At 41.8% G+C, this 27619-nt stretch overlaps 1 protein-coding gene across 1 annotated transcript in view; it reads left to right on the top strand.

Annotated features, from left to right (window-relative positions):
* MGLL (monoglyceride lipase) overlaps positions 1–27619 on the top strand; it is a 134303-nt gene that overhangs the window by 15430 nt on the left and 91254 nt on the right. The window contains exon 3 of the mRNA XM_060239693.1: positions 13844–13950. Coding sequence (XP_060095676.1) covers positions 13844–13950 — 107 coding nt within the window. The remainder of the gene's footprint in view (positions 1–13843; positions 13951–27619) is intronic.

Here is a 27619-nt window from a genome sequence, read left to right as displayed (position 1 = left end):
CAAGAGGAGGTGGTGGGTGGCAGCCTCAGGCAGCAAAACACCTTGAACTACCACTAACTGGGTCCCTCTGTAAGTTGCCATGGGAACAGTTAGCAGAGATACCTAGTGAGGGGAGTGGAACCAAGGGGGTGAGAAAGGGGGGGGGGGAGCTGCCCTCTTCCCGCTGCTCTTCCCACTCCTGTATATACCATGAGTCTTCAGAGTTCTCTTCTTGTCTATATACTGAGAAGCATGTGTTTTTGTATGCGGTCACAGTGTTATTGAGGTTGTGGAAAGAAAGCAAAAGTGTCTAAAGCCCATCTAGGAGGTTGGGGGAGGGAGTTAAAGCCCCAATAGTCGAGGTTGGACTACTGCAATGCCCTCTACATGGGGCTGCCCTTGTGTCGAACTCGGAAGTTGCAGCTGGTGCAGAACGCCACGGCCCGGCTGTTATTGGGCCTCCCAAGGTGGGGGTACATTCGGCCAGGTCTTCAGACTCTGCACTGGCTTCCAATAATATACCGAGTTCGGTACAAGGTGCTGGTTATCACCTTTAAAGCCCTATATGGCCTGGGACCTGCCTATCTGAAGGACTGTCTCTCCCCACATGTTCCCCAGAGAGTACTGAGGTCGGGAACTCAAAATCTTCTCGCTATCCCTGGGCCAAAAGAAGCCCGCCTAAAATCAACTAGGGACAGGGCCTTCTCTGTTATGGCCCCTACATAGTGGAATCAGCTGCCGGAGGAGGTGAGGGCCCTGCGGGACCTTATTCAGTTCCGCAGGGCCTGTAAGACAACCCTCTTCCGGCTAGCTTACACCTAGTCTACATCTAACTGATACGGGAAATATATGTAGCTTTACCAGTTCTCTGTTATGCACATTGCTGTACTGTTTAATGTTTTTAGGTTTTAAATTCTTGAATGTTTTAAATCTTTATATTTTAAATGCTATTTTAAATTATGTTCAATTATCTGTTGTGAGCCGCCCTGAGCCACTTTTGTGGGAAGGGCGGGATATAAATCATAAAATAATAATAATAATGGAAAGCACCCTGATCAGTGACTCAGCCATTAGCAACAGGGAGCTGAACAGTTCACAGTCACAAAGTGCCTAACATTAGTGAAGTTTTCCTCAAGGAAGGCTTAAGAACATAAGAGAAGCCATGTTGGATCAGGCCAACGGCCCATCCAGTCCAACACTCTGTGTCACACAGTGGCAAAAAAAAATTATATATAAACACACACTGTGGCTAATAGCACTGATGGACCTGTGCTCCATATTTTTATCTAAACCCCTCTTGAAGGTGGCTATACTTGTGGCCTCCACCACCTCCTGTGGCAGTGAATTCCACATGTTAATCACCCTTTGGGTGAAGAAGTACTTCCTTTTATCTGTTTTAACCTGTCTGCTCAGCAATTTCATCGAATGCCCACGAGTTCTTGTATTGTGAGAAAGGGAGAAAAGTACTTCTTTCTCTACTTTCTCCATCCCATGCATTATCTTGTAAATCTTTATCATGTCACCCCGCAGTTGACGTTTCTCCAAGCTAAAGAGTCCCAAGCGTTTCAACCTTTCTTCATAGGGAAAGTGCTCCAGCCCTTTAATCATTCTAGTTGCCCTTTTCTGGACTTTCTCCAATGCTATAATATCCTTTTTGAGGTGCGGCGACCAGAACTGCACACAGTACTCCAAATGAGACCGCACCATCGATTTATACAGGGGCATTATGATACTGGCTTAATATTGAAGTGACTCAAAATGTTTCTGCTTTTAAGCTGGCAATAAATGTGTGATGATACTGATCAAGGAGTGCAAGGAAATATACAAAATTTGAGAAGCAGACAGCTGGCCAAGAACTGGTGCTTGTTTTTGGATTTCTTCTAATGCCAAAATCCATCTATAGAGTGATTTCACACTCTGTTAATGTACAGAGATGGCTAAGGCCAGATAAGAAGGTGCCAGATGAAAACAAATTACATTGTTTAAAGATAAGGAAGATTAGAAACCACTTTTAAGGAAAGTCCCTGACCAAGTGAAATTAGAGGTGATTGTGTGTCTTGCATCTTTCTTCAGGTTTGAGGCTCAAAGGTATAAAAATGTGGCCCTATCTAAAAATGGAAAGCAGATGTAATTTGCTGGTCTATCTTTTAGCCAGTTTATGGCTTCCAAGGGAAGATTTTAATAAAGTTTTCCCACTGTTATTAAGCATGACTAAAGCAAGGTTTTAGACTTGTCTGTCAGACTCTATAGAGAGTTTTGGTATCTTCATTTTGCCTGGCTGAAGGAATGAGGATGCACAAGTAATTAAACTTTTTTAGGGATAAGGATCTATTTGACCTAGTAGTAAATTTGGAATAGTTAAATACAGAATTAAGAATGCCATCTCATATTCTTGGTTTATAAAAAAGAATAAATAGCTGTAGACATTAAATTTAGCAGGAGCTGCCATAAATTTAAAAATACTATGTATTTTAAAACAAGTATGCTTTCCCATTTACCGAGGGCACCTCAGAGCAAGGAGGATATTATATTTACCTCTGACTGGTAGGGTAGCATTGCACAAAATTATATATTTAAATGGCACTTGGTAGATACTTAAGGACCCTGTGATTCTGTAATGAAAATGTTACATTAAAAATAAAAGTCTGGCTTTGTGCACAGAATGCACCACTCAGACCAATTTTAGATATTAAAATTGCACAGTAATAAATTAGATGCACAATCTAAGCCTATTAGTCTACTCAGAAGTAAATCTTGTTGTACAATGGAATTTCCTAATAATTGCGTGCATGATTGCCTCTTGTAGCACTTAAGTATGTGCTTCACATTCCATTCCTAAGGATACTTTTAATTGGAATTGAGTACCATGATGCCACTGGAGTTTTGTATGTTCAGGCAGCTCAGTTTTCTCAAGTGTGTTTTTCCAGTCTCCAGAGCTAGAGTTTTTAAACTAAAAAACAAAACATCCTTGGATATTCAGAATCCAACAGAGTCCTTGGACGTTGCATATCGCCCTGGGATATTATACTCAGGATGTGGATTTAAAGAGTGTTTTAGTTTGTTTAGTTGTAGCTGTTTGCTGACTTGCTACTAAATGGCACATCGTCATTTCTGCTGAAACTCAGCAGAGCAGTTGTCACTGACTGGCACCTCAAGAAACTTACTGTTTTCTGCTACTGCTGTTCCCTTTAAAGTTTTCATACCTGCAGGCGAGTAATCCTAACATGTTAGAACAGCAAGGGAGCTAAAGGTTAGCTAGGCCAACTCTCAGTTCAGAGCAGTTCCGTCAAACCAGTAGTCCCCATATAGATTAACCTATGTACCCCAGATCACATGTATGCCACATGTGGAAACAGGAGCATTGAATAAAGATTCTAGTAGAGCACGTGAGCTGACTCAGCTTTGCAGAAGGGTCTCCTCTCAAGCTTCTGGCAGCAACCTATGCAAGTTCTTTGCAAACCAAAGCTGCTGCAGCATTCACCATCAGCTCCCTTTGTTCACCACTGTTACCCATCTCTGACATCCTTTTTTCCTGTTTATTAAAAAATGCTTGCAAGTGCAAGAACCACCTTGCTGGATCTCACCCTTTGCCAACCAGAAGCCTCCTGGAAACTAAAAAACAGATTTATTTTGAACTCATATGTTATCTTAATTTTAGCCTCTGTGGCATCACCATGTTTTGCATCCTTTGTAGGGCTGGCAAAGTAAGTGGAACTATAACACAATAAAAAATGTTGGAGGAAAGTTGCACATCTTTATTTAACAGAAGGCTTTGTGTTGAATGCCATATCATTCTACTAGCTACAGTTTGCATAGAGTTACAAAACTTGTTAATGTGCACATGTGTGCAAAGTTCATCACTAGTAGCGTCTCTGAACTTCCAGCTAGCCTGCATGTTTCTCATTTGAAATCATTGGGATTTACAAATATGTAACGACAGGAATTATAATCACTGTTTTTATTCAGCATTGCACCATCAATGCAAAGAAGCTGTGTGGGATGCAGTGCAGGAGCTGTTTTGAGGATGCTGAGACTTTTGCCGTTTGAAATATGCTGTAATTTCTCTGCCATTAATGAAAGAGAAAACCAATAGAGCACAGCTTTCATATAAATGAATAACAGCTTGAAGCTTAGTCTAGAATTGTTATTTTGGCATTGCTGTAGGTATGCATGTATGTTTTGGTTCAGCAGTTGCCAACTATGTTACAAATGAGGACTAATTTCTTCTTCTGTTTTCAGTATTGGGTGCAGAAATGTATTCTTATATGCTTTGAGTGTTGATTACATATTAAGGGGATTTTCTGTCTATGCTGGTTCTTCTGAGGATGCCTTTTTATTAGTATGTGGTTTGGGGTTTTTTAGATTAATTAACAAAGGGATAGGGACTCAATCTTGTAAACCAAATTGCCCTCTAAAGGGGTTGGGGAATTAGTCTGGTGGGCGAAGATGGCTAACTTAAGTGAGGTCTAAACCTGTGTATATAGGAGGTAATCTCCCAAGAATGTCCCTTGTAAATAAGGAGGAGAATTTTGGTAAACTATAACTGGGTTAATTAGAAAATTATTCAAACATGCTAGAAAATAAAATCACTCATCAATCACACAGTTCCTAAGAAAAATAGAAATGAAGACTTCATAGAGGAACATATAAGGGAAAGACATACAGGGTTTATACTTTACCTGTCTTGAAGGCTGCAGAAGAAATGGTCCAGTAGTAAAAACAATAAGAGAAGGGGTGAGTTTGGAAGGGCCCAAAACAGAGTTTGGAGGTGCACGTCTCTGACAAGACAAGACACTGGCCAACCACATGGACTTATATTACCAAATTTTGTGTCCCAAGGCGATGGTATCAGGTGACCCATGACACTACATGACACTCTACATGTGACCTCTGACGACACAGATGGTGCGGAAGGGGGAAGCTCCTAGGAGTTTGACAACATTAGTGAGTCATGGTGGGTTTACCTAGTGTTAACCAACTTAAAGAAAAAGAATTGGTCAATTTAGAGCCACTTTGTAATCTAATGTAACACCATAGCTAACAAAATGGGTGATCTGGGTGACAGGATTATATTCTCAGCAACAGTAATTTCCTTGGGCTTCTCCTTTGTATCCAATGATCTCCTGAATGGGTGACAGGAACAGCCTTTTGTTGCATGTGTGGGCATAACAGCAAACTCTATTGTTAAGAAGACGAAGATATTGGATTTATATCCCGCCGTCCACTCCGAAGAGTCTCAGAGCGGCTCACAGTCTCCTTTACCTTCCTCCCTCACAACAGACACCCTGTGAGATGGGTGGGACTGAGAAGACTCTCACAGCAGCCCTTTCAAGGACAACCACTGCCAGAGCTATGGCTGACCCAAGGCCATGCCAGCAGGTGCAAGTGGAGGAGTGGAGAATGAAACCCGGTTCTCCCAGATAAGAGTCTGCACACTTAACCACTACACCAAACTGGCTCTCCATTTGCATCTGCGTTGGCACACCCAGAGTATGTGATGCTCTTGCTTTGCCCTCATGGTGCTGGACAAAACCAAGATGGATTCAGGATCTCTTCCATCATGGCTTCTGGTGAAGGCTGCTCTTGGGTACTGTGTTCAGTTGACAGGAGCGCAGTTGTGTTCTGCATGGTTTGGCAGCTTCTTTGGGGAAGCCTGATCTGGAGTCCTTCTATGCAGGGGGATGCACACAGTCGCAGCAATGGCAGGAACAGGCAGGGAATCCTCCTTAGTTTGGCTGAAGTGCTTGCTGCTTGGCCCCACACAGTGTGAAATGTCCATATTAGGTTGGTGCCCATGTAATTGATTGGACTCAAGTAAGGCTGAGAGTCCAATATAGGAGGATGCAGCTGCTTATAAAGATACATAGTCCATAACAACTAAGAGTCCAGGGAGTCTGGCACCAGGGCCAGAGTGAACATAGTCTGTTAAAGATGAGGGAGCGGGCTTGGGTTTACAATCTCAGGTCCCCAATATTCCCTGAGCTGTGGATTGTCGTGTGCAAAAATTCTACTTCATGAGCCAAAAAGCTACTAGCTTTAAAGTTGTGTGAGTGAACCTGCATTTTGACTATCGTAGTAGACATAGGTCCCTAAATGTTCCCATTTCCTATAGTCCAACAGCCTGTCCTGGCCTCTGGAGAACAGGTCTACTTGCTGCTGGGTACTATGGCAATTGAAGCGGAGCCTGCTTGCTGCTTTGTGCTCAACAGCATGTGCATTTGTTTTGAAAGGGCTGCCACAAGCCACTCTTGGAGGGAGGGAGAGAAAAGGAACGCCTAGCATGAACTTGCTGTCTTCCAGCCCTCCCCTTACCAACTCTCAAAAGTGTTTCTAGAAAGTAGGCAAGGTCAGGTGGGGTTTTTGCCCAGTGGGGCTTGTAATTGGCCACTGGAGAAATGTGCAGATTAAAAGGCATCCAGCCTCTTGTGGCAGTCATTTTGTTGTTGGCTGCACCTTCTGCAGTATCATTTTAATTTTTGTGCCCAGCACACGGTGTCAAAATTCCAAAGGTGTCAACAGGCTCAAAAAGTCTGGAAATTCCTGGACTAGATGGACCACTGGTCTAACCTAGGAAGGTGGTTCTTATTTTCATATGACTTTTGTTTACCATTGGTATAGTGCCCGATAAAATCAAAAGTACAGTCCATGTAATACCTTTCATTAAGCTAAACACAATGGCCCATAACACTGTGCAAGCTTTTGAGTTTACCAGAATTCTTAATCAGGTCAGACTGTAGACATCTTTAAAAAAAGAAAACAAATTAACATGACCACTGGAGAGTCACTCCCATTGTTGCCTGAAGCCATTCTCCTAGGTTGGTGAGTGGAAAAGCTGCAAAATAAAATCTCAATTGAAAGATTTGCACTATTATTAACAGTGGCAAGGTTGGCTCTTGCAAAACATTGGAGCAACCGCATGATGCCCTCAGTCAATGACTGGAGAATCCAGGTCTGGGGCTATTTTATACTTGGAAAATATCCTCTTACAGTTCTCCAGCACACACAGCCAAATCCCAGGAAGCCTTTGTGAAGCTATGGTTTCCTATTGTTACATACCTCTCTGACTTTGACATTTTGCCAAAAAACAAATTTTATCATAATCTGATATTTTTCTAAAAGCAGTGACACTCCTTTACTATTGCATTTTGGCTTTATTGTATCTATTTTTGTTTGTTTGTTTGCATGTTTTCATCCTTTCCCCTTCCCCTTCCTTTTCTGGGAAGTTAGTTCACCCTGTGCATTCCATGCATTCTATAAGCTGAGCTCTTTTGAACTCGTCAGTATGTATTTTCTATGTAGGGATTTTATTTTGCATTTTGATCATATTTTCTTGTATCTTCCTCTTGAACTTCACCTCTCTGAATATGATCCTAGGATAATGTTATAGAAGTGTTATTATAGGTTTTTGTTTGGGGGGAGGAGGATTTAAAGGGTTAAGATTTTGTGAATTTTGACTGCACTTGTGTATAATTTTTAAAAGTTTAATTTTAAAAAGGGAATGCAAAAAAACCCCAAATTCAAATGATAGTTTAAGATTTAGGTGTGGAATATGCAGCCCTGTTTATTGTTAGTACAAATGCTTTTTTACTGTTGAATATCCTTAAGCACCGTAAAGTTTCAGTGCGCGCTCTCTCTCTCTCTCTGAGAGATTTTTTTTTCACAGCCTATCTGCATTTTCAGCTTTTGAATCAGGCTAGGCTTTACTGTATATTGGCTGTGAACTAACACAGTATCTAATGTAAGCAAAAAGAAATGCCAAAGAAGTTGTACCCCTGAAAACTAATATGAAACTATGACTCAGCCCTTTAAACATATGTTGACTTAGCAGTCAGCAGTGTGTATATTGATTTTGTGTTGTCTTCCAACATTCTGGTGTGTGTGTGTGTGTGTGTGAGAGAGAGAGAGAGAGAGAGGGAGAGAAATAATGAGTTATGTGAATGGATCATGCTCAGCCCCTAGACTTCTGTTTTCCTGTTGTGACACTAAAAAAATCCCAACAGGGTATTTCCTCATATAGTTGCTGACACTGCTGCTAATGTAACCTTTCACAGATCAGTCACAAAGCATTGTGTGGCAGTGCTAACCTACTGGTTCTTGTATATGCTATGGGCGAAAGTACACGTGACCCTGACATATCATGACTGAACTCCCAGATTTGTAATTTGGTAGACTTGTGGGGAATGGTCATCTGATCTGAATACTGGGAAGGGAGGGTAACTCCCCTACCCCTTCTGCCATTTTCCTAATCAAATGGCTTCCCATTTACTTTTAGTCCTGGTGGGGAGAAAGAGGCTGCTGCAGTATGGATGCCTGTCTTGGTCCTTCTGAGGATATGAAGTAGTGTGGAGTGAGGTGGGTGTTTTTGATTGGGGAAACAAGGTGGTGGTAGTGGAGTGAATCAACCCCTCCCCCATCACAACCAACCTGTTCAGTTGCAGCTGCTTTTTAAGAGGATTATTCATATGCATGATGAATGTGATAAATATCTTGGCAACTTAAAAATATTCAGTTGCTTTTCTCTTCAGTCATATAAGTCAATGCTTGAGATCTGGTGCATGTTGTGTGGCATGTGAAGATTGTTTTTATTCCATATGGCATTGTGATAGGTAAGGAAAACTGTGTGAGAGACACTGTGCATGTTCTCTCTAGAGTTAATTTTTAAACATGTCCTTCTTCAGAGTCTTACTTAACCATACCTGTACCCCTTTAAACTCACACATTTGTGGATGGATAGTACTTCATTTAACATGGAATGCCCTTCAGAGGGAACAGTGTTTAAAACTTATGACATGGCTGTTTGATGCCTTTTTGCCAAGGTTGCTGAATATCCTTTCACTAAACAAAATCCTTAATTGCTTGGTCACTGTTGACCCAGAGCTCCTTGTTTTTCCTGGTTAATTAAAGCAGATCCATTATGTGATGTTGTCATGCTCAGCATTTTTTCACCCTTCTCTAATTCACTGGTCGTTGCTTGTGGGTGTTAGAAAAATGCTAACTGCAATGAAATGACATGCATCTACTTGAACTCACCATGATTTGATTATGTGGATTGGCAGTGGTAATACACACGAAGCTGCCTTATACTCAGTCAGACCACATTGGTCCATTCAGGTCAATATTGTCTACTGCAGTGGCTTTCAAGGGTCTGAGGCAGAGGTTTTCACTTCACCTACAACCAGATCCTTTTAGCTGGAGATTACTGGGATTGAACCTGGGACCTTCTGCATGCCAAGCAGATGCTCTGCCTCTGAGTCCCAATCCCTCCCCTCTGTTGATTGGCCTCAGAGCCCCAAATCAGTTGTTTGCTTTGTAGCCAGGTTGCTGGCTTCCATGGCACAAAATGAATAACTTTCTTCAGGTGAATACTCTCCTTGCTAGTGGGGGCCCTTCATTGTGGATGATGATGTGGCTTGGCCAACATGAGCATTTCTCCAATGGCAACAGTGTCTTAAAGGTAATGTAGATTACCTTCCCCATAAATCTTTGCATGAATTGGTCAGGTTTCAACATGAGTTCACTTGAAATTATCCTCAGGCTTCTGTTAACTATTTTTTTTCATCATATGGGTTTAATTTCCAAGTGTCTAAACTGCTTATGACAGCAGTGCTATTTTAAAATTGTTCTACTTACTGCAATGAAACCTTTCATATATGTATAATAGGAGAGCTTGGCACATTCCTCACACATTCTAGGATGCAGCATATTCATAAGGTTACATAATAAAGACTCTGACCTAAAAAATACAAAATAGTGCTCTCTAATCTCTGTTCTGGACATTAATTTTTCACACATGCTGTGAAGCAGTGCTAGCAAAATCAGTTGTAAGGAGCCAAGTGAGTGGTGAAGGCAATTGTGTGAGAGTAAGGATTTTTCTGACACGTTTCATCTTTTATAGATGGAGAGGGAAATGTTTAAGAAATACCTATAAACTCTGTGCGATGAGACTAGGAAGCATTAGGATGCAAGCTGAGGGAGGAGGTACCCTTGAGAAGTTAAGACCATATGCGTAGTTGAGAAATACTGATTCTGCAGTAGCAGTTGGTCCGCCCCTGGGCTTCTGTTTTCCCCAGACCAAGCAATTGATTCCCCACCAGTTGCACAGCTGCATTTTGACCTGCAACTCCCTCCAATTTCCCCCACATCTTCCTGATCTTGTTTTTTTAGAGATCAGGAAGACAAAGGGAAATTGGATGGAGCTGTGGTCAAAATGCAGCCATGCAGCAACTGGTGGGGAATTGTTTACAATCAATCATTTATTATGATCAAAGATCAGCTATTTCAAAACAGTCACATCTAAATGATTTCCAGATAAAATTATATTGATCCAGGGAAAACAGGGGTGGAGCAACTGCTACTGTGGAATCAGTCAAAGAATCCCCAGGAAACAAAGGACAGAAGTAAATAGACATCTGTCAGAGTCTGTGGGAAAGCAGCAGGTCCTCCAGTAAATTCAGTTAGTAATGGTGGGATTTATTCATAAATGATCTGGACTCAATGAATGAGGTAGTTCTGCAGATGTTACAAAATTACTTAGGATGATAAAACTCCACAAGGAGCTCCAAAAGGGTCTCTCCAAGCTGCATGAACAGGCAACAAAGTGGCAAATAACATTTAGAGTAAGCATAAAGTGATGTGCATTGGATCATACAGACCTGAATTTACATATTAGGCTCTCGAGATGATGACAGCTGATCATGAAGGAGTGTTTGGGGTCATGATGACCAGTTCAGTAAAAACCTCCGCTTAGTGTGCAGCAGCGATGCAAAAGATACTCTGCTAGGAACAATTAGGAAAGGGGCTGAGATTAAAACTGCCATTATTTTATATTTATCTGTATTGTAGCTGTATTTGGAATGTTGTGTGGTATCTCAAAAAAGGATATTGCTGAGCTGGAAATGTTAGAGGGATTGGAACACTTAAGGGTTTTTTTCACTTTAAAAAGTGACTAATGGGAGAAATGGTTGGAAACGAAATTGGTTGGAAAAGATTTCCCCCCCTCTCTTTTGTAACACTAGACATTGGAGTCCCCAATGACATTGATTGGTATTAGATTCATGATAGGCAGAGGAAGTGCTTCTTTAGAATAGATGTAATGATTGAATTCTTTGCCACAAGAAATGGTGATGGGACATTTGTTTAAATGGCTTTAAATTGGCATCAGACAAATTCATGAGAGGTACACCCATCAATGGTTGTTTGTTTATTTAGAATATTTCTGTGCCTTTTCTGCTTGAGGTAGCTTACAATTAAAAATCATATTATAAAAACGAGCCATTAAAAATATAGTAGTTAACTGGATCCTCCAAACAGAGAGGCAGTATACAACCAGCAGTGTTTTCTTAAGAACATCCCAGAGGATGGGCACTGTTGAGAATAGGATAATAGATGTGGCAGATCCTTCCTCTGACCCAGCAGGGCTCCTCTTATCTCTCAGTTTGCAGCCTGTAAAATGGGCAATAACAGTGACATATCTCACGTTCCTTTATTTATTAACTTCATTTATGCCCCACCTTTCTACCCAGTAGGGATCCAAAACAGCTTACTTCATTCTCCTCCCTTCTGTATTGTCCTTACAACAACACCGTGAGGTAGGGTGGGCTAAGAGTGTGTGACTGGCCTAAGGTCACCCAGCAAACTTCCATGGCAAAGTGGGGGTTGGAACCTGGGTCTCCCATATCCTATTCCCATGTCTCATGGGACTGATATGGGGGTAGTAACAAAAAAGCACTGTAAGTATAATTAACAATAAATAAAATAAACTTGTTGGCATGTTGCCTTCCATGCAGCCTCTCATCTCACAAAGTTCTCTTAACAGTTGAGAGTTCATTGAGCTGTTAGAACAACCATGCAGAGGCTGCTGATGAATAATCTTCTGCATAGCAGCTGTATGTGACTACACAGGTCCATGTCAATGGGGTATCATTTTGATCAGCCATATTGTGTGGGCTTTCTCCAAGCCATTCATTGCCAGGAATGTGCCATAGGAATGGCAGTTCTCCATAATAAAAGGGCTGCTTGGTAACCAGATTGTGCATATTTGCTGCAGCAGCATGGAGTTGCCACCATTTTAATGTGTTTCTACATGTTTGCTGAAGCATTGAAATGGCTGTCTGCTATAAGAGAGCAGAGTTTCCATGCAAACTAAGGAATCTCAGCATGAGTGCTAGAACTTTTGAAGCAGTCCTGATCTTGAAGAAAGACCCAGTTATTGCTGCAGAGCCTAGTTCTAGCTAATTTGTTGCGGTTTGTCACCTGACTAAGGTATCTGTGTGAATAAATACACAGAATAACTTTTTGTTGTTCGTTTGCATATTCGAGTCCGACTCCTTGCAACCCCATGGACCAAGTCACATCAGGCCCTCCTGACTTCCACCATCCTCCAAAGTCCATTCAAATTCATGTTGGTTACATCAGTAACGCTGTCCAGAATAACTACCCCTCCTTTTTTCTTTTTTAGTAGTTCACCTGCCCACACATCTCCTAGTACTCGTGGCATGTTAAAAATATGATTGGGGGGGGGACCTCTCTTCCACTGTAAGAACACTGCCTGATTGCCTGGCTAAAATAGTTATTTTTGGTAGGCAAGTGGCCATTTGTAAGTCTAGAATAGAATTACAAGCCCCTGCTCTGTTGCCTGTGAAAACAGCCCTTTCTGCTGCCATTAACAAATGATGATGCTTATATCTCATTGTTGTGAAAAGCTTCATGTACATCAGTAGATCAAGGTGCTAGAGAAGAACTAAGAACAAGTCAAGCCAGGGATTTTTCTCTCCCCCCCCCCCCATCAGCTGAAGTCTTACAATGGCACCACACTGAGTGTTGTTACAGAAACTGTCATCTGGGGGAGGGGGGAGAATGAGGACTGCTACCATGCGAGGCTCTTCCACTTGTGTAATGTTAGTCTGTTTATCTCATTCCTCGCCCCCCCCTTTCTCCCAGAAACTCAGGATACTTGTTTAAAGTTAGGCACATTACTGGTGGATCAGTCATAAATCCATTTACTAAATTGATTTTGGTGGAAATTAACAAGCGGGTTTAAAACTGCTGCCTATGGATTTACTGATTGCAGGCTGGTATGGTATTTTTAATCTAGTCTGTAGCAATTGCAGGTTGTTGTGAATCCAGAGCCACTTCTCAAAGGGTGTGTATAGTTGCTTTGGTCTCTGACATAAGAAGTGTTTTGAAACTGGCACCATTCCAGTGTGCACAGGAGAATCTTTTCACATGCTGCCTATGCTCAGTTCCTCTAGGGCATGTCTTGTCTGCCTTTCCATGATGCTTGGATGGGAAAGCAGCTATAAAAAAATGAACTGGATGGATGGTGGAATCTTACGGAGTCCAAAAGGTCGACATACTTTCATTGATGCAATGCTCTCAAAACCACTGACATAAAATTGTAAAACTGTGTCAGATTCTCTGTATGCCAAGTGTGACCCAACAAGATGAGTACAGCCCACCAGTCATGTGTTGTAGTTCTGCCAGATGCTTTACAATCCACTCACTTTTGTAGTCCTTGGCATATGTGGAAACAGAACTACATGGCTCTCCAGGCCTTCTATATGATGTTTGTTTTTTCACAAGCATTTTGAGTTGATGGGAAAGTTGTAATTCCAATGCAGGACTAACAGGAAAAAAATAGTATCAAGTTCCTCTTATCAGTGGGTTCCCATGTCTCAGTTAATACTCCTAGGACTTTGCTTATTAATTCTTCCACATTTCTGTAATGTTAGACAATCCGCTTTCTATAACAGGAATTTTTTGACACTTGCAAATAGCAATGTGGATGCTGCTTTTGCATCTGCAACTTGCTTGTTTGAATTTTCCCTGTCTTCTAACACTACTTCTACTTTGATACTCCTTTTAGGGGCCTGGTATTTGTGGCTCATGGTGCTGGAGAACACTGCTGTCGCTATGATGATCTTGCCCAGATGTTGACGGGAATCAACCTTTTTGTATTTGCTCATGACCATGGTGAGTGCCATTAAAAGATAAGCATGTGGTCAGGACAGTAGCATAAGGATATTGTCAGAATCTGCTCAACACCTAGGAACAGAGACAATGTTTTAGTAGTACACAAGGATGAAGCAAGCTCGTATGGTTCTGTCCTATCCACTTTATCTTGTTTGCCTGTGAAATGAAAGGATAGTGGTGTTGCTTATACCCAGCACATTGGACTGTATCAATATAATAAGTCTGAATACTCTTTTCAGAATGTGACATTGACACAGGGCTGTGTGTGTCTCATGGGGGGGGAGTAGAGAAACTGCACTAGAAAGGAGTTTAGATCTGTAAGAAGGGGGACTCTTCAGCTTAGCTATCAAAGAACCTGTTTATTCATAGTGCTGTTTAGTTCTCTGGTCACTGGTTGGTTGCCAGTGGCACAACATATTTACAAAGGTCAGCTCAAACATGATATTAGAGATCCATGACTGCATCTCCTAATTTTTTAAACATTTTAAAATGGGCACAGGAGGTTCTGAATTTCAACAGCACCATTTTCTCAATACCACAGTTTCTCCAGAATACATTTTACCTCAAGGCATGTGCTCTTATTTTTTGCCAGTAGAGAGCTAATAACAGCTTTGAGGGAGGAGCAATTTAGATCAGGGAAATACTGGGAAGGATAAATCTGCCCTCCTCTGGTGCTCTGATGAGATTTGTAAAAAACAATAAAGAAATCCATATGTTAAAAGGGTTTTTTTTTTAAAAAAAATTGTCTTCTGTCTTTGCCCTGAAGTGTTTTGGTAATACTGTTCTATTTGGAGGAGAAAAGGACTGTAACCTTCCATGGAGGAAAAAACAATAACATTGTAGACAGCTAAAAGCCTTTCTGAGGAATAGTGAAAACTCACTTAGGGAGGGACTGAGGCTCAGTGGTAGAGCATCTGCTTGGGAAGCAGAAGGTCCCAGGTTCAATCCCTGGCATCTCCAAAAAAGGGTCCAGGCAAATAGGTGTGAAAAACCTCAGCTTGAGACCCTGGAGAGCCGCTGTCAGTCTGAGAAGACAATACTGACTTTGATGGACCAAAAGGTCTGATTCAGTATAAGGCATTTTCATATGTTCATATATGTTCATATGTTCACTTTGGAAAATCCAGCCATCCAGTCCTACTGCACCAAGTTGGGAACAGTTGGAACACAAACACCACCATTTACTATTTGCTTTCCTATTTCCTCTGTGCTTGTTTTTTTTTCAGGCCCTCTCCCCTCTTTTTCTCCTCGTCTTTCTGACAGCCTCAGCATTTACAGGGGAAGTCTAGCTTTCCCCAAACTCTTAATTGCTTTTATAAGTTAAAAGATGGCGCATATGCATTTCCGTGGGCCTCCAGGAAACCCTGGTAATTTCATTAGGTTATCCTGTGCCACAGCCACATAGTTTGAGCAATTAAGCTCATAATTCGTCTTAATGACCATCTGGGAGGGTACATTTGGATTGTATCCATAGCTGAATATCCCCTGCCCATACTAATAACTCTTAATGGTGGCTATTATGCTTTCAATAGTGTATACGTTCTGTTTCCTGGGCCATTGGAAGACTCTGGGCAGAAATGCCTTGTGAAACCCTTGCTTTGTTGCTTTCACTCCTTTGTCCCTGATTAAATTAGCTTGTGAGGTAATTGAAAGCTACATTGTAGAATTTTTGCCATCCCATGTTGAAATATATATTCAACATATGGGGATGAAACTTCCAGAATTTTTCAAAATTCCAATTTTGTACAGAATTGACCATTCAAAATAATTTTGGATGTCTAAGACTAAAGTTCTTCATGGAGATTAGGAGATGGACTATGAGATAAATTGCTGTGAATATTGTGGAGAGTAATATCCAGAAGGCAGCTGCGTTCTATCACCTCCCTCCAGTTCTATTCATTTGTGATTTGTCAGGAGCCTGTCAGCTGTTCTCCTTGTTTCAAAGGTTGCCAATTGGTTGTATGCCAATGGTAGCGTTATGATTTTCAGGATAGTTAACTGTCTCATGTCTTGCCCAAGTTGTCAAAAGGTGAGGCAGAGTTGTCAAAAGGTAAATTATATATCCAAAATCTATTCTTAGAATGTGTTCTTGTTTTTGTAGTCCTTTATTAAGAGCCCCATGGTGCAGAGTGGTAAGCTGCAGTACTGCAGTCAAACTCTACTCTCGACCTGAGTTCAGATAGCCGACTCAAGGTTGACTCAGCCTTCCATCCTTCCAGGGTCAGTAAAATGAGTACCCAGCTTGCTGGGGGGGGGGGCGGAGTGTAGATGACTGGGGGAGGCAATGGTAAACCATCCCATAAAAAGTCTGCCAGGGAAATGTCGTGATGCGATGTCATCCCAGAGTCAGAAACGACTGGTGCTTGCACAGGGGACTACCTTTAACTTTTTTATCAAGAGTATATCAGAGTGGAACCCCTGTGTTTTAGCCTCTGCCCCATCGATAATATCCTGTAGCGAGGGACTGAGTTGCCAGATCAAAATTTTAATGAAATCCTCCAAGAGCCTAAAGAGGAAGGCTAGGTTAGGATTTGAACAGAAAGCAGCAAATACTTTTGGCAACAGGGAAGACAACAGAGAGGAACTTCTGTTCCAGAGATACAGAGGGAGAAAGGTGATATGGCTACCCATAAATAGTTTTGTCCGGTTTGAAAGCTTTTATTCAAGCTTAAAGCTCAGTTGTATTTCAGCACAAAATAGGCACTAGTTTGTTTCTAAGGCACCATTCCTACCCTAATGATAACCATTGTAGAACTGGATGAATTTGTTCAGACTGTACAGGGATGGCTTTTCCTGGAGGAAAATTTCATCTTCCAGAATTTGGTGAAAATACCAGACCCTTGACCTCCTATACTGCCTTAGTGAGATATTCATACAGTTCCATGGCTGATTAGAAGAAACAAGGAGAACCCCAGGTATCCATCTGACCTAATTTGAGGACGTCAGCATTGACAGAGTCAAGAGAAGCTGCTTGTGCAAATAATACATGCTGTTAGGGCAATAGGCTTGTCCTACTTTTTTCCCTCTTGGGCAACCATAAATGTGCAAGGAGCCATTTTAAAAAGCACTTGAGGACATATGTGCCCACCTAAGGACAGAGGAAAAGAACTGGCTCTCCAGTGAGACCAGCCAATGTGGTCATCTGAGGTGGCAGGTTTCAGGGCTGGCAATGTGCCACCTGCCTGACTATCCCACACTGGCTTCCTGGGCCTCCCTCCTTGCCCCTGTCTCTGTTGTCTCTACCTGGGAGTTAGAGCAGCTAGCCCTTGCCTCCTGTACTCCTCTTTGATAACAGCCTGGCCTACCAAAAGAAGTGGTGGCCGAACAAGGCCTGTATCTAGGAATTTTTTCCCAGGGGGGGCATTAGGGCATGGGGGGGCACTGATAATGAAATGAAATGTAATTATTTTAATTTAAGTTCCTCACCCAGACATCCTTGGATCTCAGAACGCCTCCAGACCATGTATGTGTATGCACTTCTGCTTCGTCTTGGGCAACACAAGGGGCAGAGCGAAGCCAGGTGCACAGGATGCACAGTCCTGCCACATCCTGCCCAGCCACCACTCCCTCCAGCAGCCGGCTAACCCATGTGGCTCAAGCTTTCTATCCCTCCCCCTTCCTTCCCAGTAAGGCCCCATGCTTCCTTCCTTTCCCTCTGTCGGTGCCTCCTTCCGTGGGCAGGCAAGTGAGGAGGAGGAGGGGAGCCATGGAAAAGAAACCACAGGGAAGGAGAAGCTGCAGCTTAAACAAGTTGTTTAAAAATTAATATGAAAGTGGGTGGGGGTAGAGGCATTCCTAATTTGAAAGGGGGCTCTGCCCTCTGTGCCCCACCACTGGTTATGGCCCTGCCAATCTTACATAAGAGGATGAAATCTAACAAGAGATCACAAAACCCTACAGGGCATGTGATGCAAGCTGTGCTGTTGTAGAGGACAGTTGTTTCTCCAATCACCACATGTAGGCAGAGGTGTAGTGGAGGTGATTGTGGATGGGATGATGTGAAGCAGGGGTGTGGCTGGTCTTGGGAAGTGTTACAGACTGGGCTGGCATGGGGAGCAGTTGTTACACTGGAGAGAAGTAGGGAAAGGAAAAAGGGGGGGATGCACTGGGGGAGGGGGAATAAAAGGATCTGGACTGTGGTGATTAGGTGAGAAGCAGGAGGAAGTGGGGGGGGCTACATATCTGAAAGGCTGAGAGATACAAAACATCATGCTGTGTGGTTTATAAGGCTGAAAAATGTCACAATACCCAAATGCAGACTATCAGAAAATGTTACTAAGTTTTGATAAATTATAATATTTGTAGACCTCTTGCAATGCTGATTGCATGGATAGTCTTATGTTTGAGTAGTTTCTAGAAATGTGTGTAGATTTGCATCATATAACTGGCCAGATACATCTGAATTAACAACTTCTAGCTCTTGTGAATCTATTTTCAATGTTCTCCATGTGTGGCTGTAATCAGGGGTGGAATTCTAGCAGGAGCTCCTATGCATATTAGGCCACACACCCCTGATGTAGCCAATCCTCCAAGAGCGTACAAAAAAGAACTTGTAAGCTCTTGGAGGATTGGCTACATCAGGGGTGTGTTGCCTAATATTCAAAGGAGCTCCCACTAGAATTCCATCCCAGCTGTATTTTTTTAATTGGCTGCCAAGCTTAAGGACTTGAAGACACATTTTTACACTTGACTTGGCCAATTAGTATAAACACAAGATATCAAAAGATCTTCATGTTATGAATGTGGTGATAGGTTCATGTAGGTATGTTTGTCTGAAGCCACTGGACGAATTCTGTTCTGAATATTTTGATGTTACTTTTTATGCTGGCTCCTTACATTCTTTTGGTTCCTCACTGTTTTATGTTTGAAAAGTGTATGTCTTCAAGATGTATCCATAAAAGCAATAATAGAATTGCACTTTAGAGGAAATACTGTGGAAAGATTGGCACATCTGGAAACTGTGAAGGGAGGAGAAGAGAAAGCAAAGATGCATAAGGAGACACGTGTTCCCCTCCATATATCTTAAATTTCTTTTATGCTTGAGAATAATGAATAGTCTTTTATCCAAGTAGGATCATTGTGTGTGTGTATCTTTTAAACTTTATGTTTCCAAAATAGACTATTATACATTTGCACCTGGTAATGCTATTCCATTCAGTAGACTCAGTGAGTCAGGATGAATTATCAAGGCATGATACACTCTTGTAGATGTCTTGGGATGTGTCATCCAACCCTTCTGTGTAGTAAAAAGATTTTTTTCAAAAGTCACACAGAAGCAAATGGCTCAAGATTTCTTTGTTTCACTATGTGTCTGCTGTAGTCTTTAGAATAATAACATAAAACCCCAGCAAGCCTGTGCGGGGTAGGGGGGGTAGAAGAGTTCCTGTTAGTTTCTCACTGGTTTGCTTGCTTATACAGTGAATCTCCTTTATTATGTATCTGAATAACAAGATTTCCAAATGTCTAGGTCACATTTCAGTTGGCATAGTTAACAAGTCTTTTTCCTCCGATCCATCTGTTTAAATGTTTGGGTTTATTTGAAATTTTGCCTTAAGTCTGAATTTGCTCAACACTGCAAACATTCCTCTGGCTCTTAAATCACTCCTGTATTCTCTTTAAAATCCTTCCACAATTTTAATTTCCATGTGATATAATTTCTTCCTCTACCACAGCATGTGAAAATTAGTGTGTTAAAATTACAGGTGCCTCCAAACCTGGACAATTCCAGAATATCTGCTATACATACATACATATGCATATATATATATATATATATATATATATATATATATATATATATATATATATATATATATATATATATATATATATGCATATATATATATATATATATATATGCATATATACACACACACACATATATATACATGTGTACATATATACATACATACACACACACACACACACACACATATATATGCATTGTTACTTGATGTATGGATGGAATCTCAAGGGTTAAAGTGAGCCTTTGGTATCATAACTAATGTGCAAATAAATGCACATGAGCCACTCCCCACGGAAACAAATGACAGATAACTTGCAGTGATATCCTTCTGTACTGGCAAAAGCTCACTGGATCATGGTGAGATCTCTCAGGCACAAGAAGGTTTTTACCTTGCTTTTCTCTATCCTACGCAGTCAAAGCAGCTTGCCATTTCCTTCCCTTTCTTTTCCCACAGCAGCACCTTGTGAGGTAGGTGGGGCTGAGAGAGTTCTGCAAAAACTGTTATTGGCTGAAGGTCACTCAGTCTTCCACTCTTAACTACTGCACCACATCGGCTCTGCATACACATGTGGAGTCCTGTGTGAAGAAGTGCTTCCCATTCACTTCTGTGAGATTAGGAGTTTTTAAAATCACATGTTTATCCTGTACTTTGTTGCCAAGTTAAAGGTGATGTTCATGAGATTGGGTCATTTAGTCATCACAACAGCTTTGAATGTTATGTTGGGCAGGAAGACTGTCTAAAGCCAGCCAGGGAGCTTCATAGGTGAGGTTCACAGCTACAGGTTACTCACAATTGTGTATAATTGCAGGATGACATCCTCTTTAAATGAGAAAAAAGACAATTTCTTGTGCAGGGGATGAGTAGCGTTAAGGCAGCAGAGGGGGCTCAGTCTTTCTCTTGCCCCCTTGCTACTTTCAATCCCTCTGCCCACACAGGTTTAAATATAGGAAAACACATATTTAAATCCCTTCTGGGTAACCTTGGGGAAAGGGATAGTTTCTGTTCTAGCACTCACAGTGAGAAAATTTCTGTGACTGTGTATTGCAACTAATATGGTACTTTGTCCCCTTTAGGCAATGGTTAGCCATTTCACCACATAGTGTTATTAGCAAATGCTCCTTGGTGACAGTTACATGGCGCTCCAGTCTTGTGAAAGGTCCAACATCTGCTTGACTTTCAGCCTGCCATTTCATTGGTGGACATTCAAATATACTGTTCTTGTGGTGGTATGAGAACCTGATACTTCTTGGACCTGATGCTTCAAAGAATGGCATCATCAGTGGGGTGGATCTTGACCCTATCCTACCACTACGTGAGCAAAGCCCGAAGCCTTCCTCTATCCTAGGGTGGTTCTTCTATTGGAGGAAGTCTCCTTAGGCTGGAGGAAGGCTCTTTGGAGTATGGTTGAATCTGTTCCACTGTAAGTAAAAGGACTGCCCCATATGAGCAGTAAAAATTGTTTGGTCCTACCCCACAGACAAAGCTGATGGACCTATATAGGTGGGTGGGAGGGGGGAACTCTTCAGGTATGCAGAAATAAACTTTGTAAACTAGTCAAAAGAGGAAATTGGCTTCATGCAGACTTAATAGGCTCCAGAAGGGGGTAGTTATGTTGAGGGGAGCTGAGTGTCAAAAGAGAAAAGGCTGGGGCCCCTGAAGACTTTAGAGAATGCTGGGCTGAGAGAAAATACGGGGCAAGATTTCCAGATTGGCTCTGTCTATGGAAGTTCTCTGCAGGCCCTGAACATGGACTTTTAAATAGTAAACTGGTTGGTTCCTATATAAATGATGAGCTGCAAAACCAGGCCACCCAGAGGCAAGGTAGCAATCTGCATGCTTGGGAGATTCCTCCAGTGTGCTGGAAAATATGATTTTGTAAATTAATCTGAAGAAAAAGCACCTTCATAGTAGGGTTGCCAATCCCCAGGTTGGGGCAGGGAATCCCCAGTTTGGAGGCCCTCCCCCTGCTTCAGGGTCAGGGAGGGAGGGAAAGCCAGGGGGGGAGGGAAATGTCTGCTGGGCACTCCCATTATTCCCTGTGGAGAGCCATAGAGTATAATGGTGAATTGTTCTGCCGGTATTGGGCTGTTTTTTGAGGTAGAGGCACCAAATTTTCAGCATAGCATCTAATGCCTCACTGCAAAGCACCTTCCAAGTTTCGAAAGGATTGAACCAGGGGGTCAAATTCTGTGAGCTCCCAAAGAAAGTGCCCCTATCCTTCATTGTTTCCAATAGAGGGAAGGCATTTAAAAGATATGCAGTCCCTTTCAGTGTGTTGGCCAGAACTCCCTTTGGTGTTCAATTATGCTTGTCACAACCCTGCTCATGGCTGCACCCCAATGTTTCCTGTCTCCATCCTCCCCAAAGTCTCCTGTCTCCGTCCCCAAAGCCCACAGATATTTCTTGAATTGGACTTGGCAACCCTACTTCATAGATATATTGCTTAAGGATTAAATATGCTCCAAAAGCGACATTGATCAGTTGAACCACTTAAAAGGAAAGAATATGCAGGGCAAGAAATCAGTCTGCTCCTCAGAGCTTAGGACAGGGGCCCCCAAACCTTTTATGTAGGCACTTCTGGAATGTTACGAAAGAGTCATGGCTGCCACCATAAGTGGCTCCCATGGAGAGCACATCATTGTTTTTGTTTCTCTGGAGTGTAAAGAATCTATCATTTAAATATAATTGTGTATTCTTTGCAGGGAGATGGGTTTTCCCCAGGCTCTTTATTTTATTTATTTGATTTATATCCCACCCTCCCCTCAACGGCTCAGGGCGGTTCACATAACTATTTTAAAAATAAAGTTTCAATTAGGTAAATAAAGCTTTCAGGAGGAAAAGTGAAAGATTTTGAAGGAGGCCAAGAAAACATCCAGGTAACACTGCAATTGTGCAAGTTTACTAATATTTATCCTGTTGGAATGATTTGCAGTGGGTGGCTTTAGTTACCATCAAAATAAAGCAAGAGTCCAGTGGCATCTCAAAGAATAACATCTATTTCTGCATGAACTTTCATGAGTTACAGCTCATTTTCTTAGATGTGGAGAAAAATCAAACCGGGGATTCTACTTAATGTTATCATCTGCGGATCTTTATTGGATTAGGACCTCATAGGGGAGTAAACCATGATAGACTGTGTATAATGGATTTCATTAGAGGGTGCATGTGCTGGAAGTGGCAAGAGCTAGGAAATTAGGGGTCCATTTTCTTCTTTCTCTCCTTCATCATTTCATGCTTTTTGTATTTATGCTCACCTGTCATAGTGAGGGTTCCACTCTATCCCTTTCCAGCCTGTTGACTGTAGAGTTGTTCTGACAAAGTAGTTTTGAGCAGTCATGCATTTTCAAGTACCCTTTTTCTTTAAAAGACAGCTACCACCTTTCACTACCTTTAGCCCACCTTAAAGACATTAGAAGAGGGACATGGAAGAAGGAATGTAAAAAGGAGGGAATGTGAAGGGAGTGGAGGGGGACAAACAGAAGGGAACTTGAAAAAGGGATCATGAAGGCATATGAAATAGGTCAGCAGGACATAGGGAAAGCAAGCAGGTGCTAGAACCTAAATAGGATGATGCCCCTGGATACCACATTGGAGTTCAGTTGCACAGAGAATCATAGACTGGGGAAACTTTGAATGGGTTCCAAATTTGCAGCCCTGATTAGGGTTGTTCAAAAAGTTACATATGAGGAGGAATTAGAAGTAGTTCATATGTCTCAGTACCAGGAAACTTCCTTTAGAAGTGGGTTCTACAGTATTTCTGTTTTATGTATTCAGAGTCTGAGCAAAATCCAGCTTTGTAAAGCCCAGAGGGTATGCAGGCTCCCAGCATATTTCTTTGCAACACAGTGTTTTCCATTCAACATAAAGCCAGATCAAAGGGAAATGAAAAGTTGCTGCTTTTTCTTTTCTTTCTTTAAAGCCCACTGCGTTCAGAGACTTAAGATATTTGCAACTGAAGTGCATTTTTTCCCCTTGGAGAGTTACTGTTCTGGCATTTACGTTCTGCATCTTTCACGAAGGAGTCCATCAATTACAGTCTTTTCGGCTATATTTTAAAAGTAGAAGCATAAAAGCAGAGGAATTGTGCATTTAAAAATATTTGGGATTTTTCAGCAGGATCTTGAGACCTTAATTGGGGCCATTGTTGCAGAAAGCAGGTATGATGGCTCCATCCACTTCTCTCTCTCAGAGGCAAGATTTTCCCCTCTGTTTCTCTTTTCCTTTACTGACTGAGCCACCCTAGTAATGTGTTTTTTTCTTTGCTGAGGAGCTCTGGCTGTCCCACCCTGTCACAGTATGATATTTTCACTGTTGACTCAGCCCAGGAACCTAAAGGAAGGATCAGGAGCCCCCTTAAACGAAAACAACTTAAATGATGCTTGAGGCATTTTGAAATTTAAAAATAACAAAATATTTAATTTAACATAGAGGGGAAAGGTCAGGTGAAATCAGAGGCTGAAATTTTTGAGGCAACTCAATATGTATAACTCTAAGGTAAAATCAGCACATGCATAGACTTTAGTTCTTTTGTTTCTGGCTAATGAGAGTTTCTTAAGCTTTTCACAGTGGGCGTTTTCGCACAGACCTTAATCAGTAGCGACGCCCCTCTTCACCGCGCAGGATCGGCGCGGATTTCGCACTAATTGCCGCGGAGCACCCGGAAGAGCCGGAAAGTCCCGCGGCTTTTGCGGCGCAAATGGAAACCGCCAAAAACCATCCTGCGCGGTGAAGAGGTGCGTCACTACTGATTAAGGTCTGTGCGAAAACGCCCAGTGACTTAAATCTTTATGTTGAGAGGCTTTTATTTCAGTGTTTTCCAAACACTCCAGCACACTTTGAGTATTCTCTGACGCTTTTGGTTTCCAGAAGGCTGGTGTCTTTTTTCCAGTATCCAAATCCCTTCTCTTGAAACACCAGTACTCATCTTGAGTTTTTAACTGACTGCCAGTTTGGTGTAGTGGTTAAGTGTGCGGAATCTAATCTGGGAGAACTTGGTTTGATTCCCCACTTCTCCCCATGCAGTTGCTGGGTTACTTGGGGTCAGTCACTCTTCTCTCAGAGCTGTTTTCTCAAGTGGTCTCTCAGCCCTGCCTATCTCACAAAGTGTCTGTTGTGGGAAAAGAAGGAGATTGTAAATAGTTCTGAGACGCCAGCTGAAGGGTGGGGTATAAATCCAATTTCTTTTTCTTCTAAATGTTTCTACAAGCAGTTTCTAACCATAGCAGGCCCCCAGGATCTCTGTACTCCTCAGAGATAACTCTCCCTATTTGACTAAGTAGCAAATTTTCTTCTCCCACTAGAAGACCTTCTGTCTCCTTTCTTTGGCCTCAATGGGAGGTTTTGCCCACTTTCCAAACTTCCTTGCCATCTCTCCCCAATTTCTCTCTCTTTGTAAAAGTGCTCTCGGTCAGGGTTGAATTCTGAAACTGTCAGTACTCAACTGTTTTCAGCTAGGGCTGAAATCAGACTGCATCTCTCCTCAGCATCCAGTTCAAAAATCTTTCTCTGTTCAGCTGATGCTAACCAATCAGATCTCTTGGAACAGCCTGTCACTCAAGGCTCTCTGGCTCTGTGAAGAATTAACCTTTCATAATCCCTTCTGTTTACACAGCACTTCTAAGGCTTTAAAAGTGCAGTCCAACATGGCAGGGAAGTCTTTTTTATGATGTATGTATTTGTATATCTTTTTTGAAAGAACTGATTCTACAAAAGAAGGCTGAAAACATTAAATGCATTCAAGTTGGGGAACAAATAGCCAAAGATATATTTTGAAGAGCTCAGATTCTAAGGTCAGGTTTATTATGTAATTTAAAAAGAAATGCTGGTATTCAAAGTGCTAAAGAGCAACATTTTCTAGTTGTACAGTACAATCATTTCCACATTATCATGCACCTCAGGTATCCAAGAAAACATTCAGCAGATTACACTATTTTTTTCTGGATGAATTGATTCAAAATACTTTTTTGTTTTTTTGCTGCTTTAAGTTCTGCCTTCTGAGAATCTTCACCATTGTATTGATAGTTGCATAGTGACACTTGCAGGCTGCTTTCTCCTTTGGTAGAGGGCAGTTTTTCTGAGACCATGATTTTATGCCCCTGGGAATTCTGGTATCCAATTGACTCCTTCAGTCTTGGAAGGCAGACCAGTCTGTTTGCTTGCCATTGTGACAAGGGGCATAGTGAGTCAGGATTATTTCTATCCATCTAGGTCTGATTGATGTTTTGGTTGCACATAATAAAGAATACGGAATACATAAAATGATGTCGTCTTTTGCTGTAGCTGACCATGGAAAAATCCATTAACTTGCACCGGCTTCAGGATTGCAGCAAAAAGTCAGTTTGCTGTAGTGGTTAAGTGTGTGGACTCTTTTCTGGGAAAACCAGGTTTGATTCCCCACTCCACATGCAACTGCTGGAGCGACCTTGGGTCAGTCAAAACTCTCTCAGAGGGTGTTCTGGAAAGAGCAGTTTTCGTTAGAGCTTTCAGCCCCACCTACCTCACAGAGTGTCTGTTGTGGGGAGAGGAAGAGAAAGGAGATCATAAGACTTCAGATAGTGAAGGGCAGGGTATACATTCAACAGTGCACATGCCTTGTTTTACTGTAGCAAGACTTGAGCAAGAGCCTAACATAAAACCTGCTGGAAAAGAATTATTTGTTTCAGTATTGCCGATGACCTCTTTAAAAGGGAGTAACCACTTGATGGAGAATAAATCTTTCAGTGGCTGTTAGCCATTATAGCTAAATGAAATCTCCATGTTCACAGTCAGTCTCTGAACTATCATGTTCATCCCATCAGCTGCCCAGGAACAAGTACATAGTTGCACTTGCTACCTTCTGGGCTCTGCTGGCGAGCTTTTTGAGGCATCTGGATGTCAGCTGTTAAACAGAATGATGAGCTCAGTATGCAGTTCTTATTTGCTTATCTGATGATGTATAGTGTAATAATAATAATAATACTTTTTATTTGTATCCCACCCTCCCCGCCGGGGCAGGCTCAGGGCGGCTCACAACAATCTAGTGTAGTGGTTAGATTGCTGGACTCGGCCTACGGAAAGTTGGTTTTAAATCCCCAAGTACAAAAGACACACTGAATAATTACCCTGGGTTAGTTATTCTCTCTAATCCTGCCCTACCTCACATGTTCTTGTGTGGGTAAAATGGGAGAGACGGATATGAACCTGAGTTTTTTAGAGCAACAGTGGGATAAAAATTGTGATGGATAAGTTTTACACTCAGATAATCTCAGAGAAACCATTAGTAGCAGTCAGTATCATTCAGATGAACTGTGGCAAGAACGTGAGAACCAGTACTCTGTTCTGTCAAGTACATAGTAGATATCCTTACCCAGAATATTAGCCAAAATGGGCAATAAAGCCTCTTGATGTCAAAATTACTGCTGTGCAAAATGCCCCTCCCCAACATACTCTGCAGTGGAGTCCACAAGATTCTTTGCTTTAGTTCATCCTTTTCCTACTTAGCACACGAGGGGCTTGCTCTTCTCCAGATTCATGGGATGCTCTCAGTTTAATCTGCACTGATTGCTGCTGCAATCTTATTCCGGAAACTGATTCAGTTGCATTCCACAGAGCTTATTACAGAAGCCAAATTTTTGGTACTCTGGAATAGTTTTGCAAACACAGTTCCCAAAGAGAGAAGAAGTCTTTAATTCAACTTAGCCAGGCACTGGCCTTTCTCTGCATCTTTTATGATTGCTGGAGGTAGCAGAGGTCACTAAAGGCATGATGATTTTGTGCCTGTATCACAGCAGGGTGGATTAATGAAGTAATAATGTTATCCTTAGTTCTTACAGCTATTACAAATTCTGAGCGGGGAGCTTCTAAACCAAGCAGCAGTAATTAGAATATTTTATCAGCAAAGGAAGCTTTTAAATAGGCAATTTACTGACATATGTGTTTTTTAT

Source organism: Heteronotia binoei, chromosome 5 (assembly GCF_032191835.1).
Source record: "Heteronotia binoei isolate CCM8104 ecotype False Entrance Well chromosome 5, APGP_CSIRO_Hbin_v1, whole genome shotgun sequence".
Classification (NCBI taxonomy): Eukaryota; Metazoa; Chordata; class Lepidosauria; order Squamata; family Gekkonidae; genus Heteronotia; species Heteronotia binoei.
This window is presented reverse-complemented; position numbering and strand designations above follow the sequence as displayed.